Here is a 27,037-nt window from a genome sequence, read left to right as displayed (position 1 = left end):
GCTCGTAACCCGATTCCCTGTTCACTCACCGTGGCATAAATCAGGAGTAACTAATTTCGTACCGGTTGGTGGTGAAAGATATGACTAGATCTGCCTCTGAGGCCACGTCAGCCCTCGGTTCAGGGGCACGGCTGGGTACCAGTCACTGACCTCAAATTAATATGGGAATGGGGAAGTCAGGAAGGAGGCAAAGTAAGAACACAGTGAGGAATAGTGCATTATTTGCCTCTGGCTTTCTGTGCCTTGGGGGATTGCATTGTCCTGCTTTTCTACCCAACCACCGGGGCTAGAAATTGAAAAGGGAGATTTTCCCTATTATCCCAGGACTCCAGGAGCTGGCACTTTGAGGGGAACTCCAAATGTGGCGCTGATATAGAGAGAGTCGGTCACCCCGCCCACATCCACGCCCCTGCTAGCTCAGCCGTTCTCCCAAACACTGAGTAAATATTAATCCCTAGTTCTTCCATCGCCCTTTTCAGCCAGGGTCTCAACGCACTTTACATTAGCCCCATTTTAAAGATGGGGAAACAGAGGCACAGGGAGGGGACGTGTTTTGCCCAGCAGCAGACTGGCTCCCAAGCCAGTGCTCTCTCCTTTAGACCTCACTGCCTCCTCTTTGCATCAACTCCCCCTAAATGCTGCTGGTTTAATCTCTGGCATGGGCTGTCGCCTTGTCTGGGAACCTGGCAGCCAGAAAAGCAACACTCCCACTGTGGGTGAGTAGCTAACAGGGGGTAGGACAAAGCCAAGCAGCTCCTGGGATGACACATACAGAGCTATTTTCGGAACCTATTGCACACACTGCCAGTGGGATTTGAACCTTCAGCCTTCATGCATTTCACAGTCAGCTCTGGGCTTGTCTTCCTTTCCCCTGGCCGGAAAGCTAGACGCAAGGTTTTATACCCAATCCAGCATGACTGGAGTAACTTTTTTTTTTTTCAAGCTGGATGATTCCAAACGTTTGGGATAGCTATTTAACTCAAATGCCATCTAAACTCTTGGGAAGAGAGTGGTCTTGGTTAATTGTTCAGTTATGAAGGCTTCCAGCCCACTTCTCTGGACCCTAAAGGGAAGGGGAAATTGCAAATCCTACTATTTTGCAAGTTGTATGTAAGAGCATGGATTGGTTTGTGGGAAAGGTACTAAACTAGCCCTCCACAGATCTATGTTTGATACTTCACACTGCCACAGATTTTCTCTGTGACCTTGGCCCCATCCCTGCCCTGCTCTGTGCCTCAGTTTCCCCTCTGTACAATGGGGATAATAGCACTGCTTTACTTAAAAATAACGCCAGTGCCAGGGTGAATGCCCGTATTTGTTTGCCTTATTATTGCTAATAATAAAAATGATTACACTAAGCACTTACCTAGCTTAAGTTGATTAGAACCAGGTTTAATTGAAACCAGGCTAGACCATCGTCAAGGAGAAAATCCACACACCCAAGGTTTCCACAACTAAGATCTGATTCTGGGACACCATAAAGGGGCCCAGGTTTCAGAGCAGTTGAATGTCCATCGTCAGAAATCCAGGCTGCTTTAAGTAACTAGACGCTGCCCAGACACACAGTGACAGGCCCTGCCCCAGCTGAGATCAGGGCCCCGTCATGCCAGAGCTGCAGGCGAGCAGTAAAGGATTGTGAGTGATTTGCCTGTGGGCAGCGAAGGATCATGGGTAATTTTGAGTGGGCCGCAAAGTTTTGTGGGTGGTTTGCAGGTGGGCAGCTTTGGTTTTGGCACAAGGAAAGGCCATTTTTTTGCCATTAAGACACCAATCTAGGACCCTGGTTCAAATCCTGACTCCCACCTCAGACTGTGGGGGCAAGTTACTGAGGGCAAGTCATTGTGCCTCAGTTTCCCTATGTCTAAAACAAGCATGTGGGGTGGGGGGGCATTGTAATGATAAAGTCCACTAATGTTTGTGAGGTGCTGGGATTCTTTGAGGCGTGAGGATGGGAGGGGAGGGCGGGGGACAGACATCTGTAGACCAATGTGTGACACCCATGACCAAAATAGCATATGTACAGACATGCTTCAACCCCCCTTTTTTTTTTTCCTAGATCCTACCCGTCTTCAGATATTTCCCTGCCCTCCCCCCCATCACCTGGGCCCCTTGCAATCTCTAATGCATTTATCAGCCCTCACCACTTGTGGGAGGCAGGGCTATTATTCCGGGAGGCAGCTGGGGAAACTGAGGCATGGAGCAACTCAGTGACCTTCTCGAGGATTCAGGGGCAGAGGAGGGCATTAAACGCAGCCCTGCATGAGGGCCCTAATGCCCGGCCTGCCGGCTGCTGGTTCCACACAGCCACTGCTGTGCGAGCTGGGCCGGCCTGAGGGAACATGGCGCCCTGGGCAAACTTGTTTTTTGGCTCCCTTTCTTTGTGTTTGAGACCAACAGCATGGGGCACAGGGCGTGAGGAGCAGCTCCTGGACCCAAAGCCCAGCTAAGCTGCCCAGGGAGGAGTTTCTGAGCCTGGGGGCTCTCCCAGCCATACCCCCCCACACAACCACCTAGCAAGGGGAGGGCCCCTCTGTCTGCGCCTCCCTGCCAGACTGGTGGCTCCCCCAGTCTGGCTGGCCAGGGGATCCAGCCCCCCCCGGCTCGCCCGCACTCCACCCAGGCCCTCCAGCTTGTGGCACTCTGACGGCGCCCACCCCGCCAACCATGGCACCCTGGGCGGTGGCCCACATCTCCCACCCGTAAGGCCAGCCCTGTGTCCAAGCCTCGTGGTGCCCACTCCAGTGGCCTCTGAGTCACGGATCGGGGGGTCCCAGGAAGGCCGTGGCAAGCGAGGTCAGTTTCCGCGCTGCCTCTGGGGCAAGGCACCCATCGGTAGGGCGTATTCCCCGCCAAACAAGCTTCAGCTTTTCCTGGACCGGTGACAAGGGAAGGCGGGGCCGGCAGGGATTTAAGGGTGATGAATTTCTCTGCTAATAAACCATCGGCTCCCCGCCAAGCTGTGCCACCCAGCCTCGAGCAGCCAGGAGGCCAGGGCACCGAGCCGCCTGCCCACCCGAGACATGATGCTGCTGGCCACGGCGATGCTGCTGCTGGCTTCAGGTGAAAGGGGGCTGGAGGGCGAGTCTTTGTCTGTGTGTGTGCGGGGGAGTGGCTGTGCCTTTGTGGGTGTGGGCGTGAGTGTGGGTGACTGGGCGAGCGTCCGTGTGCATGAGGGGGTGTGCGTGAGCGTCTGTAGATGGCACAGGCAAGTGTGTAAGTGTCTGTGTCTGAGTGCGTGTGTCAGCGTGTGCAGGGATGTGTGTGTGTCTCTGTGTGTGCACATGTGCGTATACATGAGTAAAGTAATTGTGTATGTTTGTGCATGAGGACGGAAGAATCCCATGCACCGCTACAGACTAGGGACCGAATGGCTCGGCAGCAGTTCTGCAGAGAAGGACCTAGGGGTGACGGTGGACGAGAAGCTGGATAGGAGTCAACAGTGTGCCCTTGTTGCCAAGAAGGCCAATGGCATTTTGGGCTGTATAAGTAGGGGCATTGCCAGCAGATCGAGGGATGTGATCGTTCCCCTCTATTCGACATTGGTGAGGCCTCATCTGGAGTACTGTGTCCAGTTTTGGGCCTCACACTACAAGAAGGATGTGGAAAAATTGGAGAGAGTCCAGCGAAGGGCAACAAAAATGATTAGGGGACTGGAACACATGACTTATGAGGAGAGGCTGAGGGAACTGGGATTGTTTAGTCTGCGGAAAAGAAGAATGAGGGGGGATTTGATAGCTGCTTTTAAATACCTGAAAGGGGGATCCAAAGAGGATGGATCTAGACTATTCTCAGTGATAGCAGATGACAGGACAAGGAGTAATGGTCTCAAGTTGCAGTGGGGGAGGTTTAGGTTGGATATTAGGAAAAACTTTTTCACTCGGAGGGTGGTGAAGCACTGGAATGGGTTACCTAGGGAGGTGGTGGAATCTCCTTCCTTAGAAGTTTTTAAGGTCAGGCTTGACAAAGCCCTGGCTGGGATGATTTAGTCGGGGTTCGGTCCTGCTTTGAGCAGGGGGTTGGACTAGATGACCTCCTGAGGTCCCTTCCAACCCTGATATTCTATGATTCTATGATTCTGTGAGTGTTTCTGTGTCTGTGTGTGTAGCCACAGGGCTGTGTGTACATGTTAAAAGTGTACACATGAGTGCGGGGGGCATGTGCACATGCATGTGTGTGTTACTGGGTCTGTGCGTATGTTTTACTGTATATGTGTGTGCGTTGGCTACTGTGTGCGCGTGTGTTACAGTGTGTGTGTGTAACTCTGTGTGTGTGTTACTGTGTATGTGCATGCAAGTGTTTGTGCATTACTGCGTATGTGTGTTACTGTGTGTGTGTGTTACGGTATATGCATGTGTGTGTTACCATGTGTGTGTTGCTGTGTGTGTGCATGTGTGTGTCCCTGTGTATGTGTGTGCGTTACTGCGTCTATCTGTGTGCGTTACTGTATGTGCGTGTGTGTTACCGTGCGTGTGTTACTGCGTGTGCGTGCATGCGTCTGTGTATGCCAGCGTGTCTGTCTGTCTGTGAGACGCGGCAGGAGGCCCCGCCATTGCCGAGCACCCAGTGGGTGACCCAGGGTGGTAGCAGAGCGGAGCTAGGAGGGACAGCTCGGGGGCTGGCTCTGGGGGAAGCATGGGGGGTCAGACACGAGGGGATGGCTGGGCAAGGACGGTTAATGGCTCAGGAAGAATGTTTGTGCACCCCCAACGTACTCCCCCGCCCCACCTCACCCCCTGTGCTCCCCACCCTGCGTACTCCCCTGCCCCACCCACCCCCTGAGCTCTCCACCCCACATACTCCCCTGCCCCACCCACCCCCTGAGCTCCCCACCCCACGTAATTCCCCACACCACACCACCCCACATACTCCCCCACCCCATCCCCTGTGATCCCACCCCATGTATTCCCCTGCCCCACCCCCTGTGATCCCCACCCCACATACTCCCCCACCCCAATCACTGTGATCCTCACCCCATGTACTCCCCCATCCCACGTATTCCCTCACCCCACCCCCCTGAGCTCCCCACCCCATGTACTCCCCTGCGCCTCCCCCTGTGCTCCCCACATCCCCTGCCCTCGAGCCTACGCTGCCATGAGCAGGAGTCTCCACCAACCGTTTAAAATGGTCCGCACATGTCCGTACATCTTCAAACAATGTCCCCCAATCCCTGAACCCCTACACTCCCCCATACATCCCCCATGATCCCAGCTCCCCCCATCCCTCTGCCCTCTCCCCCTGCAGCATTCCAGGTCCTGGCCCAGCCCCAGGGACCCCTGCCTGGCTCAGCAGCGGCTCCTAGGAGAAGGCGCGGACAGGGGGGTCTCCACACTCTGCCCCCGCCCTGAGCGCCAACTCTGCAGCTCCCATTGGCCTGGAACGGGGAACTGCAGTCAATGGGAGTTGCAGGGGCAGTGCCTGCAGGCAGAACCAGCGTGCAAAGCCGCCTGGCCGCCCCTGAGCTAGGAGACGTTGCCAGACATGCTACCGCTTCCAGGAGCCACCCATGGTTAAGCGCCCTCCAGCCAGAGTCTTCGCCCTGAGCCCCCTCCCACACCCCAATCCCCTGCCCCAGGCTCAGCCGGGAGCCCCCTTTTGCACCCCAACCCCTTGCCCCAGGATCACCCCGGAGCCCCCTCCCGTGCTCCGAACCCCTCAGACCCACTCCCCAACCCAGAGCCCGCACCCCCTACCGCACCCCAATCCCCTGCCCCAGCCTGGTGAAAGTGAGTGAGGATGGGGGAGAGCGAGTGACGGAAGGAGGGGGGCTGGAATGAGTGGGGGCAGGGCTGGAATGAGTGGGGGCAGGGCCTTGGAGAAAGGACGGGGCAGGTGCATGGCCTGGGGAAGGGGCGGGACAGGGGCAGGGCAAGGGTGTTTGGGTTGGTGCAATTAGACAGTTGGCAACCCTAGCTCGGACACGGAAATTTCCCCCCCCACACACACACTTTAGTGGCTGCTGAGGACGAGCGGATCATTGGGGGAGATTCCTGTGACCGGCAACAGCAAGGCTACCAGGTGGCCCTGATGGGCTCCGCCAACATCGTGCGCTGTGGGGGGGTGTTGATCGACCCCGGCTGGGTGCTGACGGCCGCCCACTGCGACACTGCGCGGTAAGTAGCCCAGGACCAGGAGGGGGGACGCAGAGAGTGGGGGCCCGTCAGCTAGAGCTTGAGCCGGGTGCTCAGGACACCCAGCTTCCATTCCCTGCTTGACGCCGACTTCCCTTGGGCAGATCACTGAGCCGGCCTGTGCCTCAGTTTCCCCCATCTGGACAATGGGGATAACAGCCCTGCCCTGCTTCACAGGGGGGCTGATGAGGGGAAAGAGGCCTAGAAGCTATGGAAATGGGAGCTGTATAAGGACCCTAGCTAGTTGTCCTGGATGTGTGAGGTGGGAGATTCAGAACACGTTTTGCCATACGTGTAGTAAGAAAGGTGAGAAGGTTCGCACTCCCCTTGATAAGGATGGGAGAGGTCCTAGTGACCTTTACAACATGCATATGGTTAAGGCATTGCCACGTACTTTGTGGCATCTAACCAAGTTTTTCAGTGTGCCCTTGTTGTGAAGAAGGCTCATTGGACTGTATAAGTAGGGGCATTGCCAGCAGATTGAGGGACGTGATCATTCCCCTCTATTCGACATTGGTGTGGCCACATCTGGAGTCCTGTGTCCAGTTTTGGGCCCCACACTACAAGAAGGATGTGGAAAAATTGGAAAGAGTTCAGCGAGCACATGACTTATGAGGAGAGGCTGAGGGAACTGGGATTGTTTAGTCTGCGGAAGAGAAGAATGAGGGGGGATTTGATAGCTGCTTTCAACTACCTGAAAGGGGGTTCCAAAGAGGATGGATCTAGACTGTTCTCAGTGGTGGCAGATGACAGAACGAGGAGTAATGGTCTCAAGTTGCAGTGGGGGAGGTTTAGGTTGGATATTAGGAAAAACTTTTTCACTCGGAGGGTGGTGAAGCACTGGAATCGATTCCCTAGGGAGGTGGTGGAATCTCCTTCCTTTGAGGTTTTTAAGGTCAGGCTTGACAAAGCCCTGGCTGGGATGATTTAGTTGGTGTTGGTCCTGCTTTGAGCAGGGGGTTGGACTAGATGACCTCCTGAGGTCCCTTCCAGCCCTGAGATTCTATGATTCTATGATCCTTCTCCTGCTCTCTGTTGGGGCCTTGGTTTTGTAGAGTATAAGAGCTTCCAGGCAGGACCTGTCTCTGGCTGTGTCTGGGCAGCGCCCAGCACAACGGGGCCCTGATCCCACCTGGGGCAGGGACTGTCCCTGACTGTGTGTCTGTGCAATGCCCAGCACAATGGGGCCCTGATCTGTATAAGGTACTTGGAAATGTGAACTAGATCCTCAGATGGCATAAATTGGCTCTAGTGGGGTTACAACCAATTGACACCAGCTGGGGTTCAGGCCCAGTGTTGCTATTTTATCACTAGTCCCCCAGTAGTTAGTGGCGCTTTTCTCCAAGCCCCAGCCCCTGGAGTCCAGGGACTATGAGAGTATCTCGGCTTCCATTATAATAAGAAAAGTAAGTTTCCACCTTCCTAGTTGGGGAGAAAAGCTGGAAAATTTGAGAAATCTAAAGAGTCTGAAACCAGATGGTAAATTTAAACAAATAATAACAATCTGCGCTCCTTGCTGTATTTGATCTGTAGTTTTAAAAAATTACGAGTAATTTCCTGATTTTTAAGCCAATCTCGTGATTTTGGGGGGCTGGACTCACGACTTTGGAATGTGTGGGGTTGGCAGTTCTGGAAGCAGAAGGGAAATTTCTCCCTCGATATCGGTTTTGATGCCTTGAAATACGGCTGAGCAAAGAATCGATTTTTCGGTCCACTGGCAATGCTGAAAAATCGGGTGGAAATTATGTGGGGTTGACATTTTTCACAATGTACAGCAAATTGAAAAGTATAACAACACTTTTTTGTTTCAGGCGGGATGGAACGTTTTGTTTGACCTGAAATGAAAGATTTCATTTTGACACGGAGCGTTTTTTAATGTTTTTTCAAAATCAAATGAAAGGAAATTTTGAATCAAAATTTCCAACTGTCGACAAGAAACATTTTGGATTTTCTCATATTTTGGTTTTAAATGAACAATTTGGAAACCAATACGAATTCGTAAAATAGTCAGTGTTGCCGAATTTGGATTTTTCACCAGAAAAAAAGGTCTGGCTGAAAAATATTGCCTAGCTCCAGTCATGATAAATGTCATTTCTAGCGTATTACCAACCCTGATTTCCGCAACATTTAAGCCCTTTACTGTACCAGCAAAACACTATAATGAAGATCTGGAGTTAGGCTGGGATTTGAAAGCCAGCCACTGGATTTTGATGCCCAGTTCCCATTTATTTGTCTGGGAATTGGACATCCCAATGCTTTAAATGGCTTTGAAGTTATCAGCCAGCATTCGTAGTTTGCATCATTATGGCTAGAAACAATAGGCCAGAGGTGGGCAAACTATGGCCCGCAGGCCACATCCGGCCAGCGTGACCCTCCTGCCTGGCCCCTGAGCTCCTGGCCCGGGAGGCTCACCTCCGGCCCCTTCCCTGCTGTTCTCCCTCCCCGGCAGCCTCAGCTGACTGCCCCGCCAGCGCAATGCTCTGGGCACGGGGGCTGCAGAGCCGCAGCCTGACCCGGCTCTGTGCTGCGCGGTGGGTGGCTGGCTCCAGCCGGGCGGCATGGCTGTAGCACCGCCAGCCATCGGTCCTCCAGGCAGCGCGGTAAGGGGACAGGGAGCGGGGGGGTTGGAGAGAGGGCTGGGGAGTTCGGGGTGGTGGTCAGGGAGCAGGGGTGTGGATAGGGAGCAGGGCGGTCAGAGGGCAGGGAACAGGGGCGTTGAATGGGGGCAGGGGTCTCAGGGGGGCAGTCAGGAAGGAGAGCAGGGGTTGGATGGGGCGGCAGGGGCCAGTCAGGGGCAGGGGTTCCGGGGGGGGCAGTCAGGGGACAAGGAGAAGGGGTGGTTGGATGGGGCAGGGGTCCTGGGGGGGCAGTCAGGAAGGGGGGGTGGATGGAGCGATGGGGGAGGCAGTCAGGGGCTGGGGTTCCGGGGGCAGTCAGGGGACAGGGAGAAGGGGTGGTTAGATGGGGCAGGGGTCCTGGGGGGGCAGTCAGGAAGGGGGGGTGGATGGAGCGATGGGGGAGGCAGTCAGGGGCAGGGGTTCCGGGGGCAGTCAGGGGACAGGGAGAAGGGGTGGTTGGATGGGGCAGGGGTCCTGTGGGGGGGCAGTCAGGAATGAGAGGAGGGGTTGGATGGGGCGGCGGGGGGCAGTCGGGGGGGGGGGGTCCAGGGGCGGTCAGGGGACAGGGAGCGGGGGGGGGGTGGATGGGGCAAGGGTCCCAGGGGCCCACCAGGGGACAGGGAACAGAGGGAGTTGGATGGGGTAGGAGTCCCGGGGGGGGCTGTCAGGGGGTGAGAATCAGGGGGGTCGGATAGGGGTCAGGGCCTGGGCCACGCCTGGCTGTTTGGAGAGGCACAGCCTCCCCTAACCGGTCCTCCATACAATTTTGGAAACCCGATGTGGCTCTCAGGCCAAAACGTTTGCCCGCCCCTGCAGTAGGCCACGTGGCATCCTCTTCTGGTGGAATGATTTATTGTCTATAACAAATCGGGGATGAGAGTTGAATCCCACGTCCTATTTTAGTCCTATTTTGACTAGACTCGGGCAATTCTTTTGACTAAACCCTTTTTTTAATTTTGGTGAACAATGCAGATATTTTTCAGCTAAAAATGCAGATTTCATTAATTCATGTTGATTTCACCCAATTGCTTCACGGGGAAAAATCCTAAAAGATAAAAATTCAGGAAAAAAAATCTAAATATTGCATTCTGACATTTTTGAAATGACACGTTTTAATTTTTCAATTCGAAAGGACGTCTTTGTTCAGCAATTTCCTGCAGGATTTTTTTTTTAATTAAAAATGTCACGAAAGGATTGAAATGAAATATTTTGTTTCAGGGCAAATGAAACATTGTGTTTAGCCTGTGATTAATTTTTTAGCTTTTGGATTCTCTGGAAATTTAGAAAAAAATCATTTTCGGTTCAATAATTTTTTTTCCGCTTATTCAGAATTGCCAGTGAACGACAGATCCTTTCTTTGCCCAGCTCATCTAATGATTTTGGGGCCTGACTCGCGATTTTTGAACACTTCGGGCTGATGACTGGGAAATTTCTCCTCGTGGAGAAGCTTGTGTATACTTGCAGTGTTTGTACTCCGCTCAAGGGAGAAAGACAAATGCAATATGTGAGCATGGGTGGTGGGTGAACCACAGACTTGGGGAGGCTAGCCCCCAGCTCAGTCCACCCCTTCTGCCCGAGGCCCACCCCTCTGCCCCCGCTGAAGTCCAGAGCCCCTCCTTCCCCCTCCCCCAGCTCCGGGCTGCTCGAATGCCTCCAGCCCCAGAGTGCCAGGCAGGCGGGCAGCATGCGGCCCCCAGCCCCCAAGCACCAGGCGGGTGGGCAGCATGTGGCCCCCAGCCCCCAAGCGCCAGGCAGGTGGGCAGCACGCAGCCCCCACCCTGGAGTGCCAGGTGGGCAGCGTGGCCCCCAGGACCCCCAGCCCTGGAGAGCCGGGGGCCAGGGCCCCAGCCCCAATGCCCCCAACCCTCCCCAGCACAGGGCAGGTAGCCACAACACCAGCAGCCACAGCACCCCCAGCCCTGCAGCACCCGGCGCCGTGGCCCTAGCGCACAGGGCCCCCCCAGCGCTGCAAAGCCCCAGCCACTCCAAGTCCCAGCTCCAGGCCGGCTGCCCTAGCCCCAGCCCCAGGGCTCTTCCCGGAAGAGGAGCAGCCTGCCTGGGCTGGGGCCAAGGGGGAAGCAGCAAGCAGGGGCGGGTGTCCTCTGGGCAGAGCATGGGCGGGGCCATGCAGGGCTGTTTGGGGAGGCCCAGCTTTGCCCAGGCTATGATACGCACCACCCATGTATGTCAGAAAAATTATGTGTTGCAAATGATTTGCTCAGCTCTAGAAAGGAGTCACGTCAAACAAAAATATTACATAGGCAATGTCCCTTTTATGCCTTTCTCTCCATTCTCAGTTCATTTTCAAATCCCTCACGTGTGTGTATCTCCCTTTGCTCCACAGTTCATTTTACAAGAGGCACTGGTTTAACTACAGTTGTGTTTTTAAATCAATTTAGTTAAATGGATACAAACTCCTGTGTAGAGCTGGTTAGAAACAGAGAGTTTGATTCTGCAGCAAATTCAGAAATTGAGAGTTATTTTTCCTGAACCGGATCAAAAAAGTGACATTTCTAAATCTTCCATAGAACAAAAATTCTGAAGAATTTAGGTTTGGAACTGTCAGACTGTTTCATTTTGAGAATGCCAAATTGCCTTGTTGAAATAAGGTAATAAATGTTTGATTTCAATAATGTCCACTCATTTCATTTTGATTTTTATAATATAATATAATATAATCAAAATGCATTGAAATGGTAAATTCAAAATCAAACATTTCATAGGATTGTCAAAATGAAACAAGAAAATCACATCAAAAATGTTGGCATCAGAGTTTTCTTGCGAGATTTTTTGACCACAGAGATTTCCCTTGGAAAAGTTTCCTTCTTAGAACACACATGTTAATCCAGCCTATGCCAGCTCCCACATCTATGAACAAAGAATCTGGGTCACAATTCCAAGCCAGGGGGCTGTACCCTGGAAAACAGTGACCCTGGGAAGGACCCAGGCGTCCTGGTGGAACCAACCACCCATGAGCTGTGGCAATGCTGTGGCTGACAGTGAGCGTGACCCTGGGTGGGAGAACCAGAGGAATGGCAAGTAGGAGCCGGGAGGTGGGGCCCTCTCTGGACAAGACATTAGGGAGACCGTGGCTGGAGACTACACCTGGCTCGGGGGTGGGGATGGGGAATTCATGAAACAGGATGTCACACAGGTGCTGACCCTGTGAGTGCTCCAGCGCTGGAGCATCCACGGGAAAAAATAGTGGGTGCTCAGCGGCCCCCCACAATCAGCTCCTCCCCTTCCCCCTCCCTGCAGCACTTCCTGCCTGCTGGCAGCCCCACCAATCAGCTCCTCCTCCTCCCTCCCAGTGCCTCCCATCAGCAATCAGCTGTTCAGCGCTATGCAGGAGGCACTGGGGTGGAGGGGGAGGAGCGAGGGCAGGGTGCACTCAGGGGAGGGGGCAGAACAGGGCAGGGCTGGGGTGGAAAGCGGCGGGGTGGGGGTTTGGGGGAAAGGGTGGAGTGGGGGCAGGGCTTGGGGCAGAGCAGGGGTCGAGCAACCCCCGGCAACTCATAAAGATGGTGCCTATGGGATGTCAGGAGATCAGGGTGGGGTCAGAGAAGAGCTACAGAAACAATCTAAGGGATGAAAAAATTGCCTTACAGCCAGGCACTGAAGCTCGATCTATTGAGTTTCTCCCAGAGAAGGCAAAGACTTGATCCTGGTCTATCAGCACCTCCAATGGGACGAGATTTCAGAGGGTCGAGGTTTCTGTAACCCAGCAGACAAAGGCAGGCAGATCAAGATCTGATGGCTGGGAGATGAAACCCGACAAATCCCAGGGACAAACTGAATTATCCCAAGTCTACTCATAGTCCAAACCCCAGCCTGAAATTGCACTGGTTGAAGTAAATCACCCCAAAAAGAGTTTAACTGGTCCAAATTTCTAATGCAGCTCTGCTGAGACTAGCTTAATAAGGCATTCATTTTTACCGGTGAAGGTAATTAACCACTGGGACAATTTACCATGGGTCGTGGTGGATTCTCCATCACTGCTAACTTTTAAATCAAGAGTGGATGTGTTTCCAGGAATTATTTTGGGGCAGTTCTCTGGTCTGTGTGACACAGGAGGGAGACCAGATGATGCCTTCTGGTCTTGGAATCTACAAATTAATTCCTCCAAAAGTTCACTTTAATTTAGTGATTTACCAACGCAAAAGAGCTCCCGGTTGTGGGATACACACACAGGACAGGCCTAATTCACCAGAAGCACAATGCTAACTTTGCCTAAAGCAGGAGAAGAATCACAAAGACAAAATTTTCTGGAGAAATATTTTTTGGACAGTGAATAATTGATTTGGGGGAAAATGGAGTCTTGGTTGCCCTTAAATTACTTGTGAATTGAACACAAATTCAGTGAATAGATTTGGCCCAAACTTTTTTTAGGGGGTCTTAGGTGCCATCCCCAAAATGGCCAGTGGACGTGATATAACCTTTAGCCCATGGGTTAGGGCACTCAACTTGGATGTGGACCACCTGTGTTCAATTCCCCTTTGCTGGATGGGAAGAAGGGATCTGAGTATGGGTTTCCCACACTGCAGAAGAGTGCGCAAACCACTGGGCTAAGGTGTGTAAGGGAGGCTGGGTAAACGGCTATAAAACGTCAGTTTTGAACCTATCAGAATGCTCCTTCCCAAAGAACCAAATTTCATCAAAATTGATACGTCTGCTTTTGAGGAATCAGCATTTTCCAACTGAGAAATGCCCTGTTGCAAAGTTTCACATCATAATTCATAGTTTCCAAAGCCAGCAGTCACCGTTCTGCCCATCCAACCTGATCTCCTGCCTAGCCCAGGCCAGAGAACCTCCCCCAAGGATTCCTGCACGCAGCCCAAGCTCCCTCTTGCTTGTGTGTCCTTAACACCATCCCTTTCCAGATTTCAAGCCCATATCTGGTGGCTGAGCTAGAGCAGAGCTTTGAGAGAAAGACGCCCAATCTTGACGGAAAGCTTCTGAATGACAAAGAATTGGCCCCGCTCCCGCTCCTGGGGCAGTTGTTCCAAGGATCAATCTTGGGGAGAGCTGTGTTCAAGGCCTTGCTCTGCTACAGACTTCCTGGGTGACTTTGGGCAAGTCCTTTAGCCTCCGTATGCTTCGGTTTCCCCATCTGTGCGACAGGGAGGATAGTCCTCACAGCTAAAGAGGCAGGTTTTCCAAAGGGTGCCCAGGAATTTATACCCATCGAAACAGGTGATACAAAACCCACAGCACCGAGTCGCCGGCTCAGGTGACTTGGTCTGTGGGGCTAAGAACTGCAGTGTGGGTGTTTGGATCCGGGTTCTGAGACCCTCCCTTTCTTGGGGTCTCGGAGCCTGGGCTCCAGCCCGAGCCCACACCTCTACACTGCAATTTTGTAGCCCCATGACCCCGGGTCACAGCGTAGACGCACCATAACTACCTTAGCCCAGCCCAGCCTTTGCCTTTCCCTCCGAAATCAGTCCCTCTGCCTTCTAGATCATTTCCCGGCCTCTTGGCTAGAACACCCTGCGTCTCTCGGCCTCAGTACCTCGCTGGGCAGCAGTTAAGCACTGAAATACCTTGAGGGAGCTGGGGCTCAGCACCTAGCCCCGAATGTGCTGCCCAGAGCAGAACGCAGCCATGCAGCGTCTCGGTGTGTCTTTGTGCAGCACCTGTAGGCAGTAATAACATGAATAATCTGCAATAAGTATGCGGCCCAGAGTAGCAATGGCCTTTGCGTGTATTTTTGGCTGCAGTCCGATCAGTTGCAAATCTGTGTCTAATTTGCTGTCCGCCCTGCCCCCAGATTGCTTCTGCCCTGCTGTCTAATTCCCTTGATCTCAGCTCCCTGGATTCAGGGCTCTTTTAAACACCATTGAGTTTAGCACAGTAGCCTCCAAGGACAACGTCCACCTGACATTTCCCCCAACCTCTAGGCCATTAACACAACGGGGCAAGATCCCCAGCTGGTGTCAATGGGCCGTAGCTCCATTGGAGTCAATGGGGCCAGATCCCGAGCTGGTGACAATCAACCGTAACTCCATTGGAGTGAATGGGGCCAGGCCCCCAGCACCTCTCTTCCTTCCCCAACAAATCTCTGCTCCGTGGCTCAAGGCCTGGATCTGCCATTACCCACACAGCTGTCGATTTGAGAACTGCCTTCACTCCCCTGAATTGCACAAAGGTGATGCTGAGCGGGGGCGTGAGATGCAGACAGAACCGCCCTGTGTAGGTGTATCTCTGTAGCCTTGGGCGGGAAGGGCTGGAAATCAAGAGGGTTGGAATGGCACAAATGCAGGCAGGGAAAAGATTGTCCCTTGCTTTCAGATGTCTGCCTCACTGCAAAGCCAGCAGTGTCCTCACCTCAAAGCCCTGAGAAAAAGCAACAGGTTGGCATGAAAAGCCCTGAGACTGGCTTTTTATGCCAAGAAATGAGATTGGCATCAGAAAACCACAAGACTGATTTAAAAATCATGAGATTACAATGAGCTGGGGTTACAATTATGAAACTGTGATTTAAAAAAAAAAAACACACCATGAGACTGGCAGAAAACAGGTCCTGAGACAGGCATCAAAAAAACCCACAAGATTGATTCAAAAATTCTGCGATTGGTAGGAAAAATCACGAGATTATCACTGGCAGTGGGGAACCTGTTTGTAACGGGGAATTTAGATCTTGAAGCATGAGCCCCTGGGGAAGGAAAGCCTGATGTGGTGCAGGAAGGTCAGACGTGGCCACTGGACTATGTTTGGCCGGCAGCCAACACGACATCTACAGATTCTGCAGGTTCATAACTTTCATTAAAAACAAAGGTAAATTTCTAGCCCTCGTGGCTGCAGAGTATAACTGTGGGTATAACTCGTGTGGTGATGTCCTCATCTCGGTTGGGGTCTGTGCAGTGCCCAGCACAATCAGGTCAGCAAACGCCCCTTGCCCTTTATCCATCTAATTGCGTCACTTCAGTGTCAATAAAAAGAAAAGGAGTACTTGTGGCACCTTAGAGACTAACCAATTTATTTGAGCAAAAGCTTATGCTCAAATAAATTGGTTGGTCTCTAAGGTGCCACAAGTACTCCTTTTCTTTTTGAGAATACAGACTAACACGGCTGCTACTCTGAAACCTTTCAGTGTCAATGTGATCTATTTAATAACCAATCCTTATGCTGGACGGAATGTGTGGGGGCGAGGGGACTGGGAGTTAAGTGCCTTTTGTTTTCAGTGCTTGAAAAATACTACAGCTCTCATGATGCACCGTGACTTGTGAGTTGCTGTAGTGCAGCATGGGAGATGTAGTCCAGATGGGGAGTCCAGCCCATAAAAGAAAACAGTGGCATGAGGCAACTAAACTGCAGTTCCCATGAGTCATGAGGCAGTATTTCCAAACTGACGTTTTGCTGTTTTTAGATACAACTTGCTGGTTTGGGGGTGTTCTCTTTTTGATGTAATGTTAAAATTCTTCCAGAGAGCAGACATTTTTCACAGTAAATTTTGCACTGTCCAAAAAACAATTCTCCATCGAAAAACAGTTTCCCCAGAAAAATTTGGACCAGCCCTGATGGAGAAAAGGGAAAAAGGAAACAAAGAAAAAGGAAAAAAATGTGTATGTGAGGGGGAGAGGGAATGGTCCACAAAACTCTTAGATCCCATTCACCCTGTCGCCTTAAGTGGCAGAAAATCGTAGGAAACCCAAAATCTGAAAGTCTGATTTTATACCTCAGCCATCATTAAACATGGAATTAGGCCTTTTCTTCTGAATGAATGCCATCTCCATAGTCTGCTCCCGGTGGCATCTGGGAAACAATTAAAGACCTTGTGTACGCAGCTGGATTTTCACACCTGCACGTCTATGCCAACTGGCATGAGCATTACTGACAGAAGCGCCTGAGGACAGTGAATGCCAGCCAACGGTATCAGGGCAACACGGTGTACGTGAGGAATATATAAGAGCAACACAGGAATCGTTAGAGATGGAACAATGGGCCAGTCCAGGCCGGGATCCTCACCCACTCCTTGCTGCCCTGGATGCAGACTGGTATCCACCACCCTTCCCTACCCCCCCCCCCCCGAATCAGACCCATGCACCCATCTGGCCCAGGCTCCCCTCCCATGTCAGGTCTGTCTAGCTCAGTGTCCCCCATCCCAGATCAGCTACAGAGGCTCATCGAACTGGGTGTCCCCCACCCCAGAACAGATCCATGAGCTCATAAAACAGAGATGGTTGAGAGAAGAGCCATGAGAATGATTAAAGGTTAGAAAACCTGCCTTAGAGTGAGAGAATCCAGGAGCTCCGTCTATCAGAACAGAAGAACGGCCACACAGGGTCAGACCAAAGGTCCATCTAGCCCAGTATCCTATCTTCCGACAGTGGCCAATGCCAGGTGCCACAGAGGGAATGAACAGAACAGGTGAGCCATCAAGTGATCCATCCCGTCATCCATTCCCAGCTTCAGAGGCTAGGGAAACCATCCCTTCCCATCCAGACTAGTAGCCATTGATGGACCTGTCCTCCAGGAACTTATTGATTTCTTTTTCGAACTCTCTAATGGTCTTGGCCTTCACAACATCCTCTAGCAAGAAGTTCCACAAGTTGACTATGCGTTGTGTGAAGAAATATTTCCTTTTATTTGTTTTAAACCTGCTGCCTATTAATTTCATTTGGTGACCCCTAGTTCTTGTGTTCTGAGAAGGAGTAAATAACACTTCCTTATTTACTTTCTCCACACCAGTCATGATTTTATAGATCTCGATCATATCCCCCCTTAGTCGTCTCTTTTCCAAGTTGAAAAGTCCCAGTCTTATTCATCTTTCCTCATACGGAAGCCATTCCATACCCCTAATCATTTTTGTTGCCCTTTTTCTGGACCTTTTCTAATTCCAATAGGTCTTTTTTTAGATGAGGTGACCACATCTGCATGTGATATGCAATGTGTGGGCGTACCATGGATTTATATAGAGGCAATATGAGATTTTCTGTCTTATTATCTCTCCCTTTCTTAATGATTCCCAACATTCTGTTTGCTTTTGAGTGGATGATTTCAGAGAACTATCCACAATGACTCCAAGATCTCTTTCTTGAGTGGTAACAGCTAATTTAGATCCCATCATTTTACATGTATGGTTGGGATTATGTTTTCCAGTGTGCATTACTTTGCATTTATCAACATTGAATTTCATCTGCCTTAACAAAGCTTAACAAAGACAAGGGTCATGGGTGATGTGACCCCCGTCTATAAGCACCTACATGAGGAACAAGTATTTGCTAATGGGCTCGTCAGTCTCACAGAGGTAAGTCTAACACCACCCAGCGGCTGGAAGCTGAAGCTAGACAAATTCAGATGGGAAATATGGCGTAATTAACATGAGAACAATTTACCAAGGGTCATGGTGGGTTCTCAATCACTGAAAGATTTTAAATCAACACTGGCTGTTTCTCTAAAAGAACTGCTTTGGGAATTAGTTTTGGGGCAGGTTTCTGGCCTGAGCTCTGCAGGGGCTGAAACTAGATGATCACAGTGGACCATTCCAGCCTTGGAATCTATGTCTCTATGAATCTAGCTTAGATGCATGGCCCGTCTAGCCCGGTGTATTCCCTCCCCCCACTTCTAGGGTTGCCACCTGGCCGGTTTTCAACCGTCCTGGCCGGTTTTTGTTCAGCCAGTTCAAAGATTTAATATGCCAGTGGCGCAACCTGGGACACGTTGGAGCGCTTGCCAGTTCACACCCCTGTATTCCAGCTTGTGGTGCCACATGAGGATAAGGTAAGGAAAATGATAACATCAAAATACATATATTGTGGGCGGCGTTTTGTTGTTTGTTTGTTAGCCCAGCGTCCCCCATCTCCTCACCCCATTTCAGACACAGGGGACCACCCAGCCAGGTATCTCCCAGCCTTCAACCCATATCAGATCCATGGTCCAGCCAGCCTGCCCCCCTGCATCTTTGGGCTTGGCAGAATTTGGCTTTTATTTTTTGATCATTTTGAAGGGCAATATTGACGCTTCTTTGTACTTTTTTTTATTATTTTAAATTTTCACAGTAGTGCAAAATGATATATTTCCAGCATCTTTTCCCCCCTGTTCTTAGTTATTTAAATTTTCGTCATCGCAGGGGGCAAACAACAGGGAGGGATCACACGATTATTTAACGGCAGTAGATGTGGGGAGTCAAAAAGTTAACGCTTTGTAGCCGGTGAAACACAAATTGCCAGCATCGCGTGGCAAATCGGACAAAACAAAGAGCCTGAAATCCAAAGGGCTTGAGCCACATTTTCCTTGCTTTGCCTTTTGCTACATTTTGATCATCATCCATGGAAACATTTTCCCCATGGTCTGTGTGTGTGCAGTGCAATCAACACTGATTAATAAAAATCATATCCTTCCAAGTCTAGGCATATTGCATTTGAGGAACTCCACCATGTTTCCCCTTTGCCAGATGTCCTGAAGCAGATCTCAGCTGGCTCTAATTTATTGGATTATAGAAAAGATGCAGTGCAGCAAGATACAGGACAGGCCCAAGCAGATTTGCCAGGGAGGTTCAATTTTAGAATCTTGCCTCTTCTGGAAACGCTGCCCTGGTTTTAACTCAACTGTTCTTAGGTCCGTCTAGAGCAGTGGTCCCCAAACGGTGGGATGGGGCGTGGAGGAACGTCCAGGGGGGCAGAGCGAGGCCCATGCCAGCCCCCACGGCCCCTCCCTCATCTGCAGCTGTGGCCCTGGCTCCATTCTGAGCCCTGTGGCCCTGCTTCCAGCTGCAGCTCAGCCCTTGGCCCCTGCTCCTGGCTGCAGCTTGGCCCCCACTCTCAGCCTTTGCTTGGCCACCGATCCCCTGGTCTGCTTACATATCTGGGGTTTCAAATGACTCATTTCTAGGTATGATACCGAGGATTTTTCATACCTGGCCCCAAGCTTCTTACAGCATCGCTCTTTCCCTGTCTGCATCTCCCAGGGAGAACAACAACAGATGGACAAAAGGGGAGTCTTTTTTCAATTTTAAAATGTTCTAGCCTTCCCATTGGCTCTTTTGGCCAGGTGCCCACTCACTTCCTTTTACCTGTGCATCGCAGTGAGACTTTTTAACCCTTTACAGGTAGAGCAATTAGAGAACAGCTACTGAGAAGGATTGTATAGCTACTGGCTGGCTGGGTGTCTCCCCCCTTCATTTATCACACCGGCTCTGCTCCCGCCCACAGCCCCTGGCCTGGTCATGACTCTGCTCCCAGCCTGGGGGGCATGGACACCAATTACTGGTAAGGGGGATGTGAGAGGAAAAGTTTGGGCACCACTGGTCTAGATGAAATGGCGGGACACCCTGCTCCCCACAATGTGGACACACGGAAACTGGTTTAACCCTCAGTCAAATCAGCTCAGTAATTATTTACATCGGGCAGCTTTTCTTAGGCAGAGTAGACCTTAGTCACCAGATTGCTTGGGATGATAAATCTCACGTGGCGGCTTTGCGGTCTGTCTCTGGTTGGAATCACCACCCAGCCATAACCAGCTGCTGGCGTCTCTGCTTAAAAGCATCCGACGTAGAAAGGCAGAGGATTAGGAGACCTTGCAAAGGGAGCCGCGCTCATCCGCCCTTCCCCTCCCTCTGGAAGGGTGTGTACAGCTGGGGCTGGTGAGAAAATGGGTTGGTTTTTTTCCTCCACTGAAAGCGGAGGGGGAAAAAAATCATCTTTTTGCAAATTTTCCACAGGAAATTTTGAGGGCTTTTTGGCAAAATATCCAAGATCTGAAATATTTCCATATGGAAAGTCACCGCAGTGCCTTATGGGAGATATAGTCTGGGTGTCTCACACTCTCCGCTTGTATTCTTCTCTATAGGCTGGATTTCCTGGTCGGACTACATCTCCCATGATGCACCACAGTGTCTCCTCTAGCATTGGGTCAACTGACAAGTGTTAATATCGCACAGCCACAGTGTATCACAGGAGGTGTAGTTGGGCTGCAGTGTGCTCCCATTCTCTTCTATAGGCTGGGTTCCCTGATTGGTCTGCATCTCCCATGATGCAATGTGCTTTTAGGGTTAAATGTTGGACATCTGCAGAGCATCATGGGAGATGTAGTCCAGCTGGAGACCCTGGAAAGTGGAGGAGAATGGAGGGTGGCAGGGAGGACACAAGGTTCCCATGCTATAACTCTCACAAGGTGCAGCGGTGCCATTTCAGAATAAGACTATCTATCTACCTACCTATCTATATATGGCCAAATTTTTGACAGTTTTTGGGCATTTTGTTTTTTGACAAAAATTGGCATTTTCAGTGGGAAATTTGTGTGAAATATTTCACTGAGCCAAAATTCCCTCAAAAAAACATACATTTTAACTCACCCTAACAGTAGTATAAACCCAGCCAAGGACTCCAGAACAAATTCACAAAAGCAGTATACTAGATTGGCTCTTCTAGGATGAAAAGATATTGTTGGGAGCCTGGAAGAATCTCGTGGTTTATGGGGCTGAGATGAATTTCATAGCTTATAGTCCTTGATAGTCTATGTGCAAATGACTTCAGACTGTAATCAGTCTCTGCTTCAGTTTCCCCATCTGGGGTTAATGTCATTTGCTTCACTTTCTCACAGGGAGCTATGTTCATGCATGTGCGATGTTTGGAACATGCCCTCTATATTATAATTATATAATAATAATAATAATTATTATATTCCCGTACTCCATTAAGCGTAATTATCATGAATAGAGTTGGGTGAATAGCAAAAAATCGCTGAGCTGGGAAGAACTGAAGCATTAAAAACAGCTCTTTGTTGATCATTCTAAAGTACTTACTTGGCCCCCAGCACTGTGGCATCACAGTCGTATTTATCTTTACAACAGCCCTCTGAACTAGGGCAGTGTAGAGATGGGGAAACTGAGACACAAAGAAGTTAAGTGACTTGCTCAAGGAGGGACTAGAACCTAGGTCTCTCAGACAGCATACTCTCACCATAACCTCAAGGCTAGCCATCTTCATTACTAAAATGGAGGTGTTTGTGTTAGTCCTTTGTTGTGCATTTCACACACAGCATCACAGAAATGCGTTCTTCAATATGTGCTATTCACTAGTCTCCCATTGTGAAGAGTTATGGGATTGCTTGCTCTTGTGGCTTGAAGGTTGTAGCTATAACCAACATTTTTCAGTTGAAAGGTAATTTTAGGTGGTAATTTTCATCAGATGTAATTTTTAAGCACTCTCATTTGCAGCTAAATTTCTCAGGTTTTGAATGAAAACCATACACTTGGACCAAAAATGATTTTCACAAAATGATTTTTTTGCACAGAAAATGGTTTTCAAAGACAGGCTTTTTAATCAAAAACAGTTTTCAAAAAAATGATTTTTTTTTAACCGAAAGGGTATTTGAAAACAGAACAAACTAAAAAACCCTGTTAATTGTTTTTGCAACTGTTTTTCACCAAAAATGGGTTTTAAAATGTTTACCAAAAACATTTTTGGGAAAAGTGATTCCCTGCGCCCCTTCCACCCCCCCCCCACCCCCCACCCCGGTACCACACACCAGAGAACTGCCCCAAAATAATTCCTAGAGCAAAGTTTTTAGAAAAATATCCAGTCTTGATTTTAAAATTCCCAATGATGACGAATCAACCACCAGACCCCTTGGTAAATTGTTCCACTGGTTAATCATTCGCACCATTCAAACTTTGTGCTTTATTTCCCATCTGAATTTATTTAGCTTCAACTTCCAGCCACTGGATTATGTTAGACCTTCCTCTGCTAGACTGGGGAGCCGGTAATTAAATATTTATTCCATATCTAGGTATTTATACACTGGGATCAAGTCACCCCTTAACCTTCTCTTTGTTAAACTAACTAGATTGAGCTCTCACTATAAATCAGGTTTTCTAATCCTTTAATCATTTTCCTGGCTCTTCTCTGAACCTTCTCCAATTGATCAAAATCCTTCTTGAATTGAGGACACAGGATTCCAGCTATAGTCACACCAGAGTCAAATATAAAGGTAAAATAACCCCTCTGCTCCTACTCAAGATTCCCCTGTTTATGTCTCCCAGGATCACATTAGCTGTTTGGGTTGCGGCTCGTGTGCCGCCAATTACCCACCATGACCCCCAAATCTTTTTCAGAGTCACTGCTACCCAGGAGAGAGTCCCCAGCTGTAGAAGGAGGAAAGGTGGGAAGAGGGGAGGTCCCAGGTGAGGTCTCAGCTATTTTTATCTTGCTCCCTGTGCCATGTCCCTGCTACAGACCCATCTCCATTCGCCTGGGGGAGTACAGCCTGAGCACCAGCGAGGGGACAGAGCAGTGCATCAAATCAACCCAATCCTTCCCTCACCCCAGCTACAACATCACCACGCACGACTCCGACATCATGCTGCTGAAGCTGCAGAGCACGGCCAACCTCAACAACTACGTCAAAACCATCCGCCTGCCTGACAGATGCCCTGAACCCAACACGGAATGCCTGGTGTCCGGATGGGGCACGGTCCGGACCCTTAAAGGTACAGGAGCAATCTGCAATGGGGCGCTGGGGGGCGGAAGGGAGGTGGAGGGAATATGGGGTCCTGCAGGGGCGAGCACCACAGATGTTCTGCAGTGAGAGTTCTTTGAACACCCTTGCGATGGCCTTTCAGACCTCTCTGGAGCTCCTCCGACATACTATGGCAGCTGTGCACTGGGTAGACACACCATTAAATAGGTGTTCCTGGCCAAGACAGATAGATAGATAGATAGATGTGTGTCATGATGGATGGATGGAAGTGTCTGAAGAGAGATGGATGGATGATAGGTATGCGTAAAGACAGGTGAATGTGTATAAGGATGGATGGATATATAGATACTTTCTGAGGGCACTTTGAATTCTGTGACAGTAACAAATCAGATGTTTCTGTATTTGTCCCTTTATTTCAAAGCCAACATTTTACCACAGTCTGGGGTCCTCCCTACCTAATATTCACTGCCATGTATCTACAATTTTTGTGACCATTTCCCATCTACTTTTCAACTGACTGGTCAAATTTTGAACGTTTAGAAATTCTGATGAGATTTTCAAATTTCAAAATTTTGACAAGATTTCCAAATTTCAGTTTTTCAATGTGACTAGCAGATTTCAATATTTCAATGAGATTTGCAAGGCAGTTTTGATCTTTTGACATGCTTGCCAAATTTCACCAAGATTTCACGTTTCAAAATCTCAACAAGATTCCAAATTTTGAAATTGCAACGAGAGTCCAAATTTCCAAATGTTGATGCGCTCCCCAGACTTCAAAAAGTTGGCGAGATTTCCAAACTTTGAAATTTTGACATGATTTCCAAATTTCAAACGTTTGATGCATTTTTTATTTTCAATGACACAACTGTGAAAAAAAAACATTTGGAAACAACAACATTTGCAATCCCCACTCTCCTTCTTCCCCTTTTGCCACCAACCCCTAACCATGAAGGCTGGGATTTTGTGCACCTAACTCACCTAGGCCACTCTGAAATTCCCAGGGAAAGATTCCACTCCCATAAGTTAGAATTTATCACACAGCCCCAGTTCTTTCTCAGATGGAGCTCCCCTTGGAACGAAAGTGCTGAGTGGTCACTGAGACACAGATGCTGCTTTACGTCTAGACGGGCGAAAGCATTTTCTCTCACCCTTTAACTCATCAGTGAACTTCTGGGGACTTTTTGTTCCAGTGCAGTACCCCAACATTCTGCAGTGTGGGACAGTCTACATCCAGCACAACACGGACTGCGATAAATCTTACCCCGGGGCCATCACCGAAAACATGCTATGTGCTGGTGTGAAGGAAGGAGGTGTGGATTCCTGCCAGGTAAGGGTGGGGGGCAGTGTGGGGAAGGGGAAGATGAGAGCAAACCCCCGAGGTCACCTTTGGGGAACTTTCCATCGGAATTGGAAATGCATCTCAACCGGATCACTAATGGATCCCGATCTCCTTTGTAAAGTTCTGTGAGTTCTACTGATGCGGTGAGCTCAGTGGTCTTATCATTACCATGGAGATGGTTTCTCTGTCTCTCCCCACCTCCCCATCCCCCTTCCCCCATGCAGGGTGACTCTGGTGGCCCGCTGGTCTGCAATGGGAAACTCCAGGGCATTGTCTCGTGGGGATCACAGGTTTGCGCACCAAAAGGCAAGCCGGGCGTCTACACCAAAGTCTGCAGATTCACCAGCTGGATCCGGGGCACTATAAGGGAGAACTCCAGCAACTAAGCCTCCATCACCTGCTAGAAGCAAGCCACAGCTGCCACTGCCTCTTCCCCAGGGAACTGAGATTCCTGTAATAAACAGTGTGAAAAAACACCCGTGGCTCATTGTCTCCTTTGCACCTAGGACCGGATCTACCAGCCTCTGTCACTTTCTTGTCTGCATCTGCTCTCTTCCTCCATCTGAGACATAGCCCCTCTTTCCCCTCCCCATAGGAAGCCTTGCTGTCGATGCACCCATGTGGGAGGTTGACAGTGGGGCTCGAACCCATGACCTCTGCATCTAAAATCCTGGGCCGCTGCCGCCTGAGCTAAAAGAACCAGCTCTGTTCGAAGGCTTATCAACTTCTAGATGCATCCCCAGCCCCCAGAAGAGGGGGACAGAGCACCACACTGAGTGGGTGTGGCTTAAACACCGAGTGGGCGTGCCATACATAACCGCGGCAACGGCTTTAGCTAAATGATCTGGAAAAACGGGTAAACAGCGAGGTGGCAAAGTTTGCAGACGATCCAAAATGACTCAAGCTAGTCCAAAGCAGACTGCGAAGAGTGGCAAAGGGATCTCACAAAACTGGGGGTGACTGGGCAACAAAATGGCAGATGAAATTCGACACTCATAAGGGCAAAGTAGTGTGTGTTGGAAAACATAATCCCAACTATCCATATAAAATGATTGGGTCTAAATTAGCCATTACCATGCAAGAAAGGGAGCTTGGAGTCATGGTGGATAGTTCTCTGAAAACGTCCACTCAATGTCCAGCAGCAGTTAAAAAAATCTAATAGAATGCGAGGGACGTGATCGTTCCCCTCTATTCGACATTGGTGAGGCCTCATCTGGAGTACTGTGTCCAGTTTTGGGCCCCACACTACAAGAAGGATGTGGAAAAATTGGAGAGAGTCCAGCGAAGGGCAACAAAAATGATTAGGGGACTGGAACACGTGACTTATGAGGAGAGGCTGAGGGCACTGGGATTGTTTAGTCTGCAGAAGAGAAGAATGAGGGGGGATTTGATAGCTGCTTTCAACTACCTGAGAGGTGGTTCCAAAGAGGATGGCTCTAGACTGTTCTCAATGGTAGCAGATGACAGGACAAGGAGTAATGGTCTCAAGTTGCAGTGGGGGAGGTTTAGGTTGGATATTAGGAAAAACTTTTTCACTAAGAGGGTGGTGAAACACTGGAATGCGTTACCTAGGGAGGTGGTAGAATCTCCTTCCTTACAGGTTTTTAAGGTCAGGCTTGACAAAGCCCTGGCTGGGATGATATAACTGGGACTTGGTCCTGCTTTGAGCAGGGGGTTGGACTAGATGACCTTCTGGGGTCCCTTCCAACCCTGATATTCTATGATTCTATGATTCTATGATTCCTTCCTTAGAAGTTTTTAAGGTCAGGCTTGACAAAGCCATGGCTGGGATGATTTAATTGGGGATTGGTCCTGCTTTGAGCAGGGGGTTGGACTAGATGACCTCCTGGGGTCCCTTCCAACCCTGATATTCTATGATTCTATGAACCATTAGGAAAGGAATAGATAATAAGACAGAAAATATCATAATGCCTCTATATAAATCCATGGTATGCCCACACCTTGAATACTACGTGTAGTTCTGGTTGCCCTATCTGAGAACAGATATATTAGAATGGGACAAGGTGAAGAGAAGAGCAATAAAAATGATGAGGAGGATGGAACAGCTTCCATCTGAGGAGAGATTTAAAAGACTGGGATTGTTCAACTTGGAAAAGAGACACCTACGGGGGGATATGGCAGAGCTCTATAAATTATGACGGGGATAGAGAAAGTAAATAAGGAAGTGTTATTTACCCCTTCTCAGAGCACAAGAATTAGAGGTCCTCCAATGACATTAATAGGCAGCACGTATAAAACAAACAAGAAGAAGTACTTCTTCACTCACTGCCCAGTCAACCTGTGGAACTCTTTGCCAGGGGATGTTGTGAGGTCAAAATTATAACAGGGTTCAGAAAAGAACTAGATACTTTCCTGGTGGAGAGGTCCACCAGTGGCTAATAGCCAGGATGGTTGGGGATGCAACCCCATGCTCTGGGTGTCCCTAAGCCTCGGACTAGATGACAGAGGATGCATAACTCATTGATTGCCTGTGCTGTTCGTTCCCTCTCAAGCACCTGGCACCGGCCACTAGC

General features: G+C 49.9%; 1 protein-coding gene and 1 non-coding gene across 2 annotated transcripts; both read left to right on the top strand.

Moving 5' to 3' along the window:
* Positions 1 to 3,012: 3,012 nt before the first annotated feature.
* Positions 3,013 to 24,945, top strand: LOC102946884 (trypsin-3). Its single transcript, XM_037883212.2, has 5 exons — positions 3,013 to 3,060; positions 5,951 to 6,110; positions 22,921 to 23,174; positions 24,355 to 24,491; positions 24,728 to 24,945. The coding sequence occupies exons 1-5, from the start codon at positions 3,021 to 3,023 to the stop codon at positions 24,887 to 24,889; spliced, it is 753 nt and encodes a 250-aa protein (XP_037739140.1). The 5' UTR covers positions 3,013 to 3,020; the 3' UTR covers positions 24,890 to 24,945.
* LOC114021417 lies at positions 6,421 to 6,548 on the top strand. Its single transcript, XR_003565983.1, has one exon. It is a non-coding gene; the product is annotated as a U6atac minor spliceosomal RNA (small nuclear RNA).
* Positions 24,946 to 27,037: the final 2,092 nt, after the last annotated feature.

The sequence above is a fragment of the Chelonia mydas genome, chromosome 24 (assembly GCF_015237465.2).
Source record: "Chelonia mydas isolate rCheMyd1 chromosome 24, rCheMyd1.pri.v2, whole genome shotgun sequence".
Lineage (NCBI taxonomy): Eukaryota > Metazoa > Chordata > Testudines > Cheloniidae > Chelonia > Chelonia mydas.
Note: the sequence above shows the minus strand (reverse complement) of the source record. Positions and strands in the feature narration are given on the sequence as shown.

What these genes read in the sequence shown, in the direction of transcription:
- LOC102946884 (XM_037883212.2), top strand. Translation starts at nt 3,021, where the DNA reads ATGATGCTGCTGGCCACGGCGATGCTGCTGCTGGCTTCAG. An exon ending in GATGCTGCTGCTGGCTTCAG is followed by an intron (nt 3,061 to 5,950) that starts GTGAAAGGGGGC and finishes CACACACTTTAG; the next exon opens with TGGCTGCTGAGGACGAGCGG. An exon ending in CACGGTCCGGACCCTTAAAG is followed by an intron (nt 23,175 to 24,354) that starts GTACAGGAGCAA and finishes TTTTTGTTCCAG; the next exon opens with TGCAGTACCCCAACATTCTG.